Below are 15,603 nucleotides of genomic sequence, written 5' to 3'. Positions count from 1 at the left end.
TGAATGGAAAGATAAGTGGGGCTAGACCAAAGAGGGGGTAATGATGAAAGAAAGTGTTTGTTGGCAGTTTAAGCAGGAATTATTTTTAGTGTTGGTACAGTTGAAGATGAGTAAATGTTGGGAGTCAGAATGAAGTACAAGGAGAGAACAAGGGTATTGTGAGTAAAACAGTAAATTGGTGAATCTGAAGGCAGAGGACATCCAATGTTAAGATAGACACAAGAGAGGAGTTATACGGAAGAATCATTGGTAAGGGTTTAGGATCGGAGTTAGAGGCTCACCCAGACATTCTGTGGTGCCATCTTTTTATTCAACTCCAATGCAGGCACTTCTCAATACACAGTATCATTTGCCATGTAGAGCTTGCCTGATGCCATTGGGTGACAAGTATATCAAGGTATGTTTTTCTGTTCCCTTTGAAAAGTACCTTTTTTCATTTTGATCCCATGGTCTTTGTGGGTTGTATGTCCTTAACTAATGCTGAAGCACAAGTCCCGCCTGTCCCGTCCCAATGCTTAAGGTTTTCCCCCACTTTCTACCCAGAGGTAGGCTCCCGCCACCTAACAAGAAGTTAAGCCATCACCTCTCCTTTCTTTCCAAATCTAAGGAAACTCAATCATGCCATTTGTCTGGGGCAATCAGTCTGTCCAATGAAACGCAGCCTCCTCCCTTAATAGTGTGAAGACCAACCCCAGGCCTAATCCTGAAGGCGATCCTCCATTTAAGGGTTGCAATTTCAATATTAAAAAGGTTCCCCGCCATTCTATGAGAATACCCCTAACTTAAGAGTCGCCAATCTATTCATAGGAACTGCCACGTTAAATCCTAAAACATGCCCCCCCCCTATTCTGAATGTTTCTCCTATCCTGAACTGGACTTCCCATCATGGGTGGGCTGTCTCTTCCTGCACTGGTACGACCCCTCTCCCAGAGTTCGGTACCTCACTGATCTGGAGGTGCCCATAACGTCACTCCCACTCCGGCTATTAAAATTGGTTCACACCCTATCCTGAGGTTAGCTCTCCTCCCTTCTATACTGTGGTGGGCTGCCTTTCCAATACCGAGTTCGGCCCCCTTTCGTATTCTGAGAGGGTTCATACCTCTCCACATACTTCCTGCCCCCCAGTACCCCGCTCCCCATCCTCAGTTGGACTATTCCTCTTCCAATTTTGGGGTGGGTTCTGAGCACCCTCATCTCATCCCGAGGTGCACATATTGGGTCTAATGCAACAAAAAGACGCAAGCCCCTCACCTGCACATAATTGTTTTCGCAGTAGTCGGCTACTCTTTCAAGGTTGGTGTAGCTGTCGAGCAAGGCTCTCCGCCCGCCGGGTATCTCCTCCTCAAGTAGCATCTGCAGCTCCGCCATCTTCACATCCTGGGGACCGCTATCAGACTGCGGCGGCGGCTGAACGAGCCAGCAGTCCGCTTGAGAGGAAGCAAAAACTAACAACAGCCACTGGGGGGCGCGTGAGAAGCAGCTGTAAGTTTAGGAGGACGCGGCAGGGGTAGGCGAACGCCGCCAGGGGCGCAATGGAGAGAAAGCAGACGTCACAGCTAGCGACTAGTAATGCTCACCCCCAACGACTAAAGGCGGAGGAGGAGTGGCCGCCTTCGACTAACCCAAAACCCTGGATATCTCCCGCATTAGACCAAACGATGAGAGTGTGGGCGCCACATACTGTCACCAGGACACACACACCCCTTCGTTAGGGAGCGTTTGAAGTGGGCGGACTGGTTACCCTGACTTGGACTATCCACATTGTTTTGCCTGACTCAAGTATGGCCGCAGTCAGTGACACTCCCATTCTTTTGCAGGCGTCCCTCTAACCCGAGTCTTTCCATGTGTTATTGAAGGCTTGTTCCTGGTCTTGTCCAGTCATGGAGATGGAAGAGGGGCTCAACTTTGTCTTTCGTGACAGTCCCAATGCAAAGTATGCAGCAAAACAAGGTGGACATGTCAGAGTGAAGCCCCGCCCCTACATTCTCTCTCTCTCTCTCTCTCTCTCTCTCTCTCTCTCTCTCTCTCTCTCTCTCTCTCTCTCTGTTGCCAAGCAACAAGGAACATAAGACAAACTGGGCTACTAAATACACTGGCCGTCAATCTAACTCTTTCTACTACTGCAATGGTGGAGTGATGTAAAAGGGTTTCTTAGTGTAGCAACATTATGCATTGATGATGCAGAAGGTAGGCCCCTCGCAGAAGAAGGTTGTTAAGAGGAATTATGGTTCAGATTACATTTCCATTGGAACTACATACCTGCCAACATTTGGGATGAACCAAGAGGGATTTTTGGCAATTGTTTTTATTTTTTGTATTTTGATTTAAATAGAGAAAAATACAAAATGCATGGTATTATGAATCCTAATTCATCAAATCAAGTTTCTCAAATACATAGCTGCCACGTTTTCCGTGCATGACACCTCAAGCCTGTCCTGTTTTTATCATTGCATGCTGGGACTTGTTTCGTTTTTCCATTGTAAGTATGGGCCTACAACATACATGCCAACATTCAGATGCACCTGGGAGGGAGATTCATATTTCCCCATAGCATTGGGGCTACAGTTATTTTAAGCGGGAGACTGTGAAAAATAGCAATTATTTTTAACATCAAAATCGGGAGTCTCCCGCCTAAATCAGGAAGGTTGATCAAGCCCCAGTATACAATGGCAAAAACAGGACTGGCTTGAGCTATCACACATGGAACTGGGAAACCTGGCAGGTAAGCAAATCTAAAAACAGCAAAAAAAAGATTAACACCATCTGCAAGTGTCCTGCTGGTGTGGAATACCCCTGCACAAGGGTGTCCCAAGGGAAAAATAAACACACGGAAAGCCGTTATGTGTTTAAACTCTTTATTCTTCTTTGCAGTAACTGCAGAGCTCAAGAAGCAAGTCTTGCGCATGCGCCATGGTCCTGGCCCCTGATTGGATGCCAGTGACCGTGATGGCATGGAACGAGCTCCATTAACCGTGTCTTTGCCAGACACATCTTCCCCTTTTGGCAAAAGAATAATAATAAAATCCACTCACAGTTCAGTGGTCATATTTCTTCAATCAGGCGTACGGGATGCTTGATGCAACACACAGGTCTTGTTGCATCTCTGGCACTGGCTCTCCTGCACCAATTTCAGCTGGCGTTACTGTTATATAGTTGTATTACTTAAGATTGTACATATATGGAAACCACGTTATATTGCATTGATATAGGTACGCCATAGATGTAGTGCACAGTAACTTAGTTAGATGGGGAAGTTATACATGCTGCCTGAAGAAACAACGTTCTTAGGGATTGTGATGTACTTGCTACGTGTACTCAACATTCTGTGTTTGTTCGTTGGTGAGAGGGCATTCATACGGAAACAGCCTCTCAGCTGGAGGTTCTTGTTTATGCTGTTGTACGTAATAAAACCCATCGTTACGTATCCGGAGCAGTCTGAAGTGTGTATCTGTATCATAACATTGGCGACGAGGATTTACAGCAGCCGAGGACCGAGAACTTCCAGCAGCCAGTATCGACTGAGGCGGCCGCTCTGTTCCGCGAAACGTTGTAGCGGCCGGGAAGTAAGTCCTGCACCTGCCCTATTTTATAAAAGCAAAGCGCTTGTGTCGTACCTTGTTCTGTTTTATAAAGCTACGTTGGACAGTCTTGGTCGGCGAATGTGCACGGCTGCAGTCCCCTCCTCCTCCCTGCGCTAGCGTCCAGTGAACCGTAGGAAGGGGCTCGGAGCGGCGCCCTGCCTCGTCACCATCGGGACACCACCGTAGGCACACTGGTATCAGCGCATCTCGAAAGCGGCTACTGCATGCGTGAATGTCACAGTGGGCATACGAATAATCGCGCACGTCAAAAGCAGCTTCGATAGCATGCAGCACTGGCAGTGAGGTTCCCAACCACAGGAAAAGGGGTGAAGAGTTACGGAACAAGCGGTTATTGATTGGGAATTACGGCTGCAAGGGAAGCGTTCCAGAGCAGATGTGGAACTTGCAGAGCAACGACTGAAATGCTTTCAGAGGCAGGAGCGCATGGACAATAGCTCAAAGACAGAGGAAAGGCAGAGGGGGAAGTAAAGAAACCAAAGAGTATTGTATTCCAAATCCAACCAGTGTTGTGTCTTTCAAGTGAGAAACTGAAGCGAGAGGAATCTACCGTGTCAAGGAATAGGAATAGACACAGTCCCAATCTTTAACGTCAGATCTGAACTGTGCAAGTGCAGAACATGGCCATGTCAAACCTCAGTAGGCCTCCCATGTTTATGGCGGTCCCAGGCCCGGTTAAAATTAAGTGGGCACAATGGAAAAAAGGTTTTCTACATTATTTGAAGGCAGTCGTAGGAAATTCTTTCTCTGCTGACAGGAAGCTTGCTGTATTGATGTATCACTTGGGCTATGAGGGACAGAGGATTTTTGAAACTCTTCCGCAGCTGGCTAATGCGGGTGAAGGGGATGAGATGTCTGAATTGGAGAGTGCTTTGGCCAGATTAGACCTGCATTTTAATCCAAAAACCAGTACTGTGCTCGAGAGATATAATTTCCGTATGAGAATTCAGGAACAGGGCGAGTCGGTGGAAGAATATATCACGGCCCTTCGACAATTGGCATCTACATGCAAATTTCAGGGCTCACATGATGAACATCTACGTGATCAATTTATGACACGCTGCAGTGCCGACCCCATACGCGTGGAACTGTGGCTAAAGGATGAGCCTAGTTTGGATGAGGTGTTGGTCATCGCACGTAGGGTGGAACATTCTCTGGCATGCATTGCCAAATTGGCTAAGAAAGAGAGTACCGAATCCAAGGCTGATATAGTGAACGTTAATGAGCAAAAGAGCAAGAAGAAAAATAAAGAGAAGGAGAAGATTGGTCGTGGTTACAGCAGTGTTAATAAGTAATCGAAACAGTGGCTAAGAAGGGTCTCGCTTTGTTGGGATGGAGGGAACAGAAGAAGCTCAAAATAAAGCTTGGCCCAAATGCGAGGGAGCAAGTTCTGCAAGTTGTTGATTCCATTGTAAGCAAATACCCCAAAGATTAGAGGTGTTCAACATCAAAATGTATTAAGAAAAGGAAGTATACCCACAGTGGCAAAGTTAAGGCCGGTACCACTAGCTGTAAGAGATAAGGTTAAAGGGGAGCTGTCCAAATTATTGTCTGATGGCGTGATTGAAAAGGCAGGGGGTGTAGATTGGGTGTCACCTTTAGTGGTGGTGAAAAAGAGTTCTGGGGATCTACGGTTGTGTGTGGATCTAAGACAATTTAATAAATGTGTGATGGTGGATCGTCATCCGTTACCTAACATGGCTGAAATGTTATCAAGGATTGGTCAAGGGAGAATCTTCTCTAAGTTAGACATGGCGTCTGCCTATCACCAGGTGGAATTGGAGGAACGATGTCGCAAACTGACAGCTTTTGTTTCACATGAAGGTGTTTTCCAATTCAGGCGCATGCCGTTTGGTTTAGTATCAGCATCAGCTGTTTTTCAACAGATTATGGATACAATGTTGGGTCATATTAACGGTGTGTACTGTTTCCAGGATGATGTGTTAGTGTGTGCCAAAAGTGTCGAGGAGCATGATTGCATTTTGGATAGAGTACTTAAAACATTTGAAAATAATGAAATTGTACTTAAGGAAGATAAATGTAAGTTTGGTGTTGAGAAAGTGGAATACTTGGGACATGAGATAACGGCAGAGGGGGTAACACCAAAGGAAAGTTTGGTGGATGCCATAAGGAAAATTAAAAGACCAGAAAATAAAGCCCAATTAAGGTCATTTTTGGGAATGACCGAATTCTACCAAAAATGTGTACGAAACTATTCAGACAAGGTGATTGAATTAAGAAAATTGTTGAAGAAGGCGTGTAATTTTGTATGGAATTCTGAATGTGAGAGAGAATTCGAGAATCTGAAGAAGGAAATAAACTTAGCCAAACCATTAGGCCATTTTAATACGTGTCGCAAGAGTAATCTTACTGTGGATGCGTCTGAGATGGGGATTGGGGCAGTATTGTCCCAAGTGGATGATAGTGGGAAAGAGCACATCATAACTCATGCATCAAGAGGTTTGAGAGGGGCAGAATACCGTTATTCTGTACTGGAAAAGGAGGCGTTAGCCTGCCATTGGGCCATAGAAAGATTCAGGAATTTCATTTGGGGCACACATTTTGTGTTGTGCATGGATCATAAACCGTTAAAGGAAATCCTAGAAAATAAAGGATTGGACAAAGTATCCAGAAGAGTTGCGGGTTGCATTACTCGAATGCAAGGGCACGAATTTATTGTCAAGGTGATACCTGGGAAAGAAAATGTATTGGCAGATTGTTTATCTAGATTGAGGAGTGAGGAAGGACTTGAAGAGAAGTGTGAAGATAAAGAAATGGAAATGGTATTCGTCAACATGGATGGCATGATATCCAAAGAGGAATGGCTAGATGAGCTGTGTAAGGAAGAGAAATTAACATTGGTAAAAGCATATGTACAGTCAGGTGTGTGGCCCAGAAAAACGGAGTTGAAAAATGGTTTAGAACCATTTTGGGAAGTTAGAAATGAACTAAGCGTGGTGGAGAACATTGTGTTTAGATGGGAACGGGCTGTGGTACCAGAGGCTTTGCGCAACAGGGGGGTTGATTTGGCACACATGGGACACATAGGCATTACCAAAACGAAGGGTGTCTTAAGAAATGATTATTGGTGGCCTGGCTTTGATAAAGACATTGAGAGGAGACTATTGGAATGTGCCATGTGCAGGAAAGTTGGAAAAGGTGAGGTTGCCAAACAACAGCCGATGGTGGAAGTTAAGGTACTTAATGGAGTATGGAAGGAGGTTGCCATGGACATCCTGGGTCCGGTTGAGTTAGGATATGGACGTGGAAAATTTGTTGTGGTAATTATAGACCTATTTTCACGGTGGTGCGAATTTGATGTGGTTAGAGATACATCGGGGGAAGCTATGGTGAAAATCTTGCAGAAAATATTCTGAAGGGAAGGTATTCCAGAAAGTGTGTTGACGGATAATGGACCGCAATTTATAGGTGGTTGTTTCAAGAGATATTTGAGAGATATGGAATCAACCACAAGAAAACATCTCTATATCATCCAGAGACGAATGGTTGTGTAGAGAGAATGAATAGGTGTATTATGGAAAGCATCAGAATAGTGAATGAGACAGGATGTGATAAGAAAGTTGCCATCCAGGATATGATATTTGGTCTTTGCATGGCACCCCATTCTGTTACAGGCATATCACCTTTCAAACTAATGAGAGGTCGAAAACCCAATACAGTGGTTAGTCCACCATGGCTAGGCAGAAGTAGAGTGTGTGACCATGTTACAGATGATGTAAAAAAAAAAAATAAAGGAAAAGAAAGGGAAATGGGTGGAAAGAGTGAATGCGAAGAGTGGAAAGAAACCTTTGAGTATAAAGTGTGGAGACCTAGTCAGAATAAAGAAAGGTGTCTTAAAAAAGAAGGGAGAATCTCTCTATTCTAATCCGGTGAAAGTGGTGGCTGTTTTACCAGGTGCTATTCAGGTATCTGGAGGCCAAGTATGGAATCTTAACCGTGTGGCAATGGTAAAAGTTGCTATGGTAAAAATGGTTTGAACAGTAAATGGAAAAGAAAGGAGGGAGATGTGTTATATAGTTGTATTACTTACTTGCGTTACACATACATAGCAAATGTTACTATGATGGAAATGGTTTGAACAGTAAATGGAAAAGAAAGGAGGGAGATGTGTTATATAGTTGTATTACTTAAGATTGTACATATATGGAAACCATGTTATATTGCATTGATGTAGGTACGTCATAGATGTAGTGCACAGTAACTTAGTTAGATGGGGAAGTTATACATGCTGCCTGAAGAAACAACGTTCTTAGGGATTGTGATGTACTTGCTACGTGTACTAAACATTCTGTGTTTGTTCGTTGGTGAGAGGGCATTCATACGGAAACAGCCTCTCAGCTGGAGGTTCTTGTTTATGCTGTTGTACTTAATAAAACCCATTGTTACGTATACTGAGCAGTCTGAAGTGTGTATCTTAACAGTTACCTCGCTTTCGTCCACGTCGCTGTCCCGCTCATCTTCTTTGAATAGCTTGAAATGACCCATGTTCCTCGTGATGACCTTGCATGGAGATCTGGCGGTGCTCATCAGGCCCTTCACATGATTGACCACTAAATGTGATGGATCAAATCTGCAGTCAGTCTTCTTGCCTTGTATCTGGTGCATGAGAACTTTATCTTTGCACTGAATGTTCGATTTTGTGACATGACGCTTGACATCGGCGTAATCTTTAATTTTCCTTTTCTGGGCTGCGTCCACCATCCTCAGCTCATCTTCTCCCCTCACTGGCGTAGTTGCATTGTGCAGCAGTCTTGTCCGAGTTCTTCTTCCAAACATCAGTTCTGACGGACACTTTCCCGTTGTCCCATATGGTGAGTTCCTATAGTCCCGCATCATATTACAAACAGCCTGATTGAGCAACATGCACCATAGTTCATTCCGTTGCAGCACCTTCTTTAGGCTCCCCATGAATCTCTCGATCATGCTGTTTGCTTATTGCCATACTGGCATTATCTTCCTGTGCTGTATGCCCCTGTGTTCCATGAATAGGGAGAATTCAACACTGCTGAATGGTGGTCCATTATCCGATTTCAACACTTCAGGTATGCCCCGCTCTGAGAAGATGTCCAGTTCCGGTATTACTGAGCTAGCCGACGTTGGCACCAGCAACTGCACAAAAGGAAATCACTAGAACTCGTCCATGACAACCATCCAGTACTTGTTCTCTTTGAATGGTCCCAAGAAATCGCAGTTCATTAATTCGAAGTGGTTCTGCAGATGCTTTGACAGTGATGGCAGGTGCTGACGGTGAATTCCACTATTTCATCTAATGATGGGAATCACATGGTTTCCCTTATTTGCTGCTTGGCAGCTACAACTCCCCTATTCCCTCCATGCGCTAGCTGAACGACAGATTTATGAAGACTTTTTGGGTAGACTATTCAATGTCCTTGCATCACAAGCACATCTGCTGATATCGAGAGTTCCTCATGTACCCGCTTGACTGCAGCTAGCTCCATTGTGTCTCCCATGGGGTCTCTTCACTATTCATTGGGCCCTTCTCTCCACCTTCCAGAATTTATAAGCTCTCTTATTGTCTCTCACAGAGAATCCTGTTGAGTGTGTTCCTGCAGCGTCTTGTCCATGATCACATTCCGAGTTCCTTGTGTGAGAAAGTTGACATATTCTTCTGCCAGCAACAATTCCATCGTGGCATTAGGCAGGGAGTCTGCAGGGTTATATTCCTTGCCAGGCGTGTGTAGCATAGTGAAATCAAAGTCCTGCAGTCGTAAGCCCCACCTTTCTATGTGTGGGGCATCTTGCAGTGTGGGTTTCCATAGATAGTCACTAACGCCTGATGGTCAGTGACAATGGTTAAAGCCTTTCCCAGGATAAACATTTGAAAGTGCTAACAGGCCTATACGCCTGCTAGCACCTAATTTTCTGGCTGTGAATACATTGTTTTCACCTCTGATAGCGTCTTGCCGGCATACGCAACCACCAGTCTTGGTGTTTCTGGTCTGGTCGATGCTGCGCCAAAATGGCTGCCAGTCCTACTGGGCTAGCATCAACTGTTCGTTCTGTGCACAGTTCAGGATTGAAGAATGCTACGTGTTCTGCTGACGCTTTGTTCTGTTTGATCTGTACAAAGGCTCTCTGGCACTCTTGAGTCCACTGAAAGGCATGCCCCTGTTTGGTGAGTTCTCTGAGTGGGGCGCTGATGATGGCAAAGCCACGCAGATATCTACTGAAAAAACTTGCCATTCCCAGGAACTATCTGACATCACTCACGTCCTCCAGTGGCGTGATCCCCATAATGGCAGCCACCTTGCTCGGGTCAGGACTCATCCCTCTTTGTGAGAATATATGCACAAAGAACTTGAGGTGTGCCTTGTGGAACTTGCACTTTTCGCGATTCAGCGTTGGACCTGTTTCCGTTAACGCAGCGCTCACCTTGTGCAGTGCTTCATCATGCTCCTCTGGGGGGCCCCGAACACTAGAATGTCGTCGCTGTAATTGAAACAGTTTTTGATGTGACGAATTACTTTTCTTATGCTCTCCTGAAATATCTCCACCAACGAAGATATATCAAAACAGAGTCTTTTATATCTGAAAAGCCTGACATGCGTGGCAAAGGTGGAGTTATATTGTGAATGCTTGTCTATCTTTATCTGATGGTACCCATTATTGAGGTCAAGCTTTGAGAAAATCTGGGCTTCATTCAGTAGACTGATCATGTTGTCAGGATGCATTCCGGGATGTCTCTCGCAACCAATTGCTTTGTTTGCCTGTCTCATATCGACACATATCCGGATTGCACCAGGTGTGCCTTTTTTGGGAACATCAACTATGTGTCAGACCAAGGAAGCACTTGAAATGGAGCGACTTGCCTCGTCGTGTAGATGACGAAATCTTCCAAATAATGTACCTGTCTGGCTATTAGAAATAACAACCAGAATGGTCTATTACTGGAAAGACAGGACACCAATGACCCAGGCGCCGTAGAAGTGTAGACACGGTATACAGGAGGACACACCACCAGCTGAAAACAAGGCAAGTATCAGACTTTGCATAGACAAGTAAGCCAATACAAAACAGCATACACGGAATACCACTAACCTGCTAACTCAGGTAAGAAAGTTTTAACCGGCTGGTAATGCAGGCACCTGCAGTCTAAGCAAAGAATACGGCAATGAATCACTTATCAACAAGCATCAACAGAATAACTAGGAGTCCCTAATTACACTCATAGTCTTACCATGTTGGACTCCTGTCCAGTGGTAACAAGGGTCCGGAGGGGCAGAGGAAGTTCGTGGCAAATCCTTAGTTGCGAGACAGAAGACAAGCAAACAACCCACAACGTACACCTGTGGAAGTCTCTAGTCTGTGTACTTGTGAGGGACGAAAGCAAGGAAGTTCAAAGTTCAAAGTTAAAAAAAAACCAAGACGGAACAAAATCTTTCAAAGCAAGGTAGCAGCGTGGAAGCAATCCAAGGCACAGTCCAATAACAATCCAATGTCGTGCAGGGAGCGAGCAATGCAGACCAAATCAGTATCCAAAGCAATATCCAATGTCAGGCCAATGTCGAGCAGGGAGCGGGCAGTGCAGACCCATTCAGGATCCAAGGCAAAACAGGGACGGTCCGTGGTCAAGAGGGGGAAGGCAACCAGATCAAAGGCAAATTCAAAAGAGCAACCGAAGCAGTCCGAAGTCAAAACAGGGAGGACCAGAAAACTGAGATCAGGAAACAGGAATCAATGAATCAGAAAACAGGAAATCCGAATCCGAAACGCCCCCGAAGAAAGTTCAGAAGCGCCGGTGAGTGTACAGGGAGGAGCTTATGAAGAGGGTATCACATGACTTGGTTTGCGTGATACCGTCGCAGCAGGACGAGTGCTCCTGTAGTGTAGAGGAAGCCAGCGTTGCCAGGCTACCTTCCAGGCACCGCGATGCATCCGGGGTAAGTGAAGTATTCGACTGCTTGGATACACCTTTGTTTTGTGCTGAAGGCTTTGATCGCGGATGCGCCGGTGAGCAACTGGTGACGCCGTGCTTTCTTTCCCAGCTAACAGACTGGAAGGGCAGAGAGATCTAACAGTATCCTCCCCCAAAGAGGCCCTCACCCTTCAGGCAGACCAGAACTGGGACACTAGAGCTGGAGCATGTATATTACACGCCGGTTCCCAGGTACGATCCTCCGGACCATACCCCTTCCAATCTACTAGGTAAAACCGTCTACCTCTGCGTATGTGTGTGCCCAAAACAGCGTTCACTTCATATTCATCTGAACCATGAACTCTATTAGGAAGCAGGTGAGATGGAAGCCTGGTAGAAGGATGGCAAGGTTTAACAAGAGAAACATGAAACACCGGATGGATTTTCCAGGTAGACGGGAGTTTCAACCGGACAGCCACTGGATTAATGACTTCCGAAATGACGTACGGCCCTACAAATTTAGGTGTTAAAGCCTTGCGACCCGGTATTCGCAAGTTACTCGTAGACAACCACACCTTGGTACCTGTTATGTATTTCGGAGTCGGAGGCCTATGAGTGTCCACCGTTTCTTTCATTTTCGCCTGAGCTTGGAGTAAATGTTGTCGAACCTTTCTGCGTGTTTCAGACAAATCCCTCACACAAGCCAGAGCTGCGGGGTTATTCAGTGGAAGTTCGAACTGTATAGGAAGGGCTCTAGGATTCATTCCATACATAGCAAAGAACGGAGAAACACCTGTCGCAGTATGCATAGAATAATTATAAGCATATTCGGCAAAGGACAGAAGCGAGACCGAAGAACCTTGAAGCTGACTGATAAGGCAGCGTAGGTATTGTTCCATAGTCGCGTTTACGCGTTCAGTCTGCCCATCGGTTTGTGCGTGATATGCACTGGAGTATCTACCATCAATACCTACGGTAGAGGTTAACGCTTGCCAAAAGAGAGAAGTGAATTGTGAACCCAGATCAGTAATGATGATTGATGGAAGACCAAAAAGCCTGAATACATGCTTCAGAAACAGGCTCGCCAGAATAGGAGCGGTAGGGATTCCTTTGCAAGGAACGAACAAGGCCATCTTCGTGAGATAGTCAATGATAACCCATATCGTGTCATAGCCTTCTACCAGCGGTAGTTCCACAACAAAGTCCATGGAAATCATGGTCCATGGTAGTTCGGGTATGGGCATAGGCCGTAACAAGCCTACTGGTTTGCCATGAAGGGTTTTGCACTGGGCACAAACCGCACAGGTTGACAAATGGTCTGCAACATCTTTTGCCATACATGGCCACCAACACCAACGTTTCAGTAAATCCAGAGTCTTCCGGATACCCGGATGGGCGGCAATAGACGAATCGTGGCACCATTGCATCGCCTGTTGTCTAGTAGGAATATCGGGTAGATAGACCTTCCCATTTTTATAAGGGAGGGACTGCACTATCTCCAACCCCAGAGTGGATATTTCGGTGGGGGAGATGTCTCCACCCAGTCTCGAAGCTTGTCTTTGAAAAATGGTTGGAGGGTACAACCACATACCGCCTGGTTAGGTAAAAGCGGAACCCCATCCATGTTACTGGGCTCAGGACTACCATGGTTACGAGAAAGTGCATCAGCTTTAGAATGGACGGCTCCTGGACGATACAGGATAGTGAAGTTAAACATTGAGAAAAACTCGTGCCAGCGAGCATGCCGAGCTGTAGTACACTTAACGGACTGGACAGGTTCTGAGGTACCCTGCAAATGGTGCCTCCATAACATGAAAGAATCTCTTACTGCCAACAACTCTCGTTCTGTGATAGTGTAATTCCTTTCATATGAGGTGAGTTTCCTGGAATGGTATGCAACCGGGTGAAGACCGTTGGTCTCGGGGCATAATTGCGACAGTATCGCTCCAAGAGCAATACCTGAGGCATCTGCTTCCACAATGTAAGGCCGTGCCTGATTGGGGTGCTGGAGTACAGGTGCAGTAGTGAATGCAGTCTTGAGACTTTCAAACACCTTTTGAGCTTCCCCATTCCAGCGAAAAGGCTTTTTGGAACTGGTCAAAACAGTGAGGGGGGCAGCAATGGTTGAGAAATCCTTTATGAAGTGTCGGTAGAAGTTAGAGAACCCCAGAAAGGACTGAAGCTCTTTCAAGGTCACACTGGTCGGCCACTGTAACACTGCTGATACCTTGGAGGGATTCATTTGCACCCCATGGTTGGTAATGTTGTAACCTAGGAACTCCACCTCCTGTACATGAAATATACACTTTTCCAATTTGGCGAATAAGTGGTTTTCTCTTAATCGCTGCAATACACTGGATACATGTGAAATGTGTGTTTCCAGAGAGGGTGAATAGATCAGAATGTCATCCAGATAAACCACCAGATAACAATCAAGCATATCATGGAACACTTCATTGATGAAGTATTGAAAGGTAGCCGGGGCGTTGCACAGCCCAAAAAGCATCACACAATACTCAAAAAGCCCATATTTGGGTTTGAACGCTGTCTTCCATTCATCTCCCTTTCGAATTCTCACCAGGTTATACGCTCCTCGCAAGTCCAGTTTAGTGAACACCACTGACATCATTTTTATGGATCAACATCCGAGTTGATACAATAAAACGGAGATCAGCGGGAGTGGATATTGATTTCTTATGGTAACCGCTTTCAGAGCCCGATAATCAATACAAGGGCGTAGGTCCCCTCCCTTTTGGGGACAAAAAATAAGGGAGAGGCTGCTGGGGACTTCGATGGGCGAATGAAACCAGTTTATAAGGATTTCTCAATATAGTGCTTTAGGATTAAATCTTTTTTGGGTGTCAGAGAGTATATACGCCCGGATGGTATCTTTGCCCCAGGTACCAGTTCTACCGGACAATCATAAGTCCTGTGGGGTGGCAGAATGTCTGCTACAACTGCATCAAAAACATCCTTGTATTCTTGATATTCCCTTGGTAATATTGTGTTAATAACAGCTCCCACAATGGGAACGGTATCAAGCAAGGCGTGACTAGGTTTCGATGTGTCGGGAGTGCTTTCCAAGCAGTTGTTTTCACAATGATCAGAAAGGAACATCACTTCCCCCGATTCCCAGTCAATTACGGGGTTATGTAACCGTAACCAAGACAGTCCCAATATGCACTTAAGCTGTGGAGCCGCAATGAGATCAAAAGTTATATTATCATTATGCCCACAGCTAATTGTCATTACCAACGTGGCTGTACACTCTGTTACGGGACCTGAAACCAGTGAAGACCCATCAACCGCACTCACGGTTTCAGGAAAAGGTTTAATCACAATAGGCAATCCCAACTCTCGAGCATAATTTTCATCCATATAACAGCCGGTAGCCCCCGAGTCTAGGACAGCCAAGACCTCCTTTAGACCACCTGTGTCAGAAGAGAGGGTAGCCGAGAGGTAATATGGGGTGGAAGAATTAGAGTCCATGGAAGAAATGCCTGGCAGCTGGACCCCTTCTACTGCAGAGCTTTGGCGTTTCCCTGCTTCTTAGCTGGTTTCCTGGGACAAACACGCAGAAAATGATCTGAGGCCCCGCAATAGAAACACAATCCGTTCTTCCGCCTGTGTTCTCTCGTCTCAGCGGAGAGAGGTCCCGTAATACACCTATTTGCATAGGTTCCGAAGAACTAGACGTAGGAGCGGGGGGTGAAAAGGACATGGGAGGAACAGTTCATTTTTCCCCTTTTCTTTCCGCTCGTCTTGAATCGATTTGTAACACCAAATCAAGAAGTTCAGGGAAGGTATTTGGCACAACCGGAACAGTAGCCAGGGTATCTTTCAGGGGTTCCGAAAGGCCTTTGTAAAACAGTGATGCCTTCTTATCTTCAGGCCATCCGGTCTCTGCCACAAGTTGATTGAACTTGGCCAAATATGCAAGAAGGGACATATCCCCTCGCTTGAGGCCAAGTAACTCTAGATCCGTAGCTTGAGTAGCATAACGTGTATCAAACACACGACTCATTGCATCGATCAAGGCGTCACAATTGTACAGCAAATGACTGCCATCCTCTAGCAATGGGTTAGCCCAGGCAGCCGCGGTACCAC

At 45.7% G+C, this 15,603-nt stretch overlaps 1 protein-coding gene across 15 annotated transcripts in view; it reads right to left on the bottom strand.

Annotated features, from left to right (window-relative positions):
* The window catches only part of ABI2 (abl interactor 2), a 1,586,546-nt gene extending 1,584,800 nt beyond the window's left edge, over positions 1 to 1,746 (bottom strand). For 3 of the 15 annotated variants that reach the window (XM_069615540.1, XM_069615536.1, XM_069615544.1), the window contains exon 1: positions 1,252 to 1,711. In XM_069615540.1, the coding sequence (XP_069471641.1) occupies positions 1,252 to 1,368 (117 nt within the window). In that variant the 5' untranslated portion in view covers positions 1,369 to 1,711. Of the gene's footprint in view, positions 1 to 1,251 lie in introns of all 15 variants that reach the window. The other 12 variants (XM_069615531.1, XM_069615542.1, XM_069615535.1 and 9 more) reach the window with 9 other exon arrangements.
* Positions 1,747 to 15,603: the final 13,857 nt, after the last annotated feature.

The sequence above is a fragment of the Ambystoma mexicanum genome, chromosome 9 (genome assembly GCF_040938575.1).
Source record: "Ambystoma mexicanum isolate Mex_15411 chromosome 9, UKY_AmexF1_1, whole genome shotgun sequence".
Lineage (NCBI taxonomy): Eukaryota > Metazoa > Chordata > Amphibia > Caudata > Ambystomatidae > Ambystoma > Ambystoma mexicanum.
Note: the sequence above shows the minus strand (reverse complement) of the source record. Positions and strands in the feature narration are given on the sequence as shown.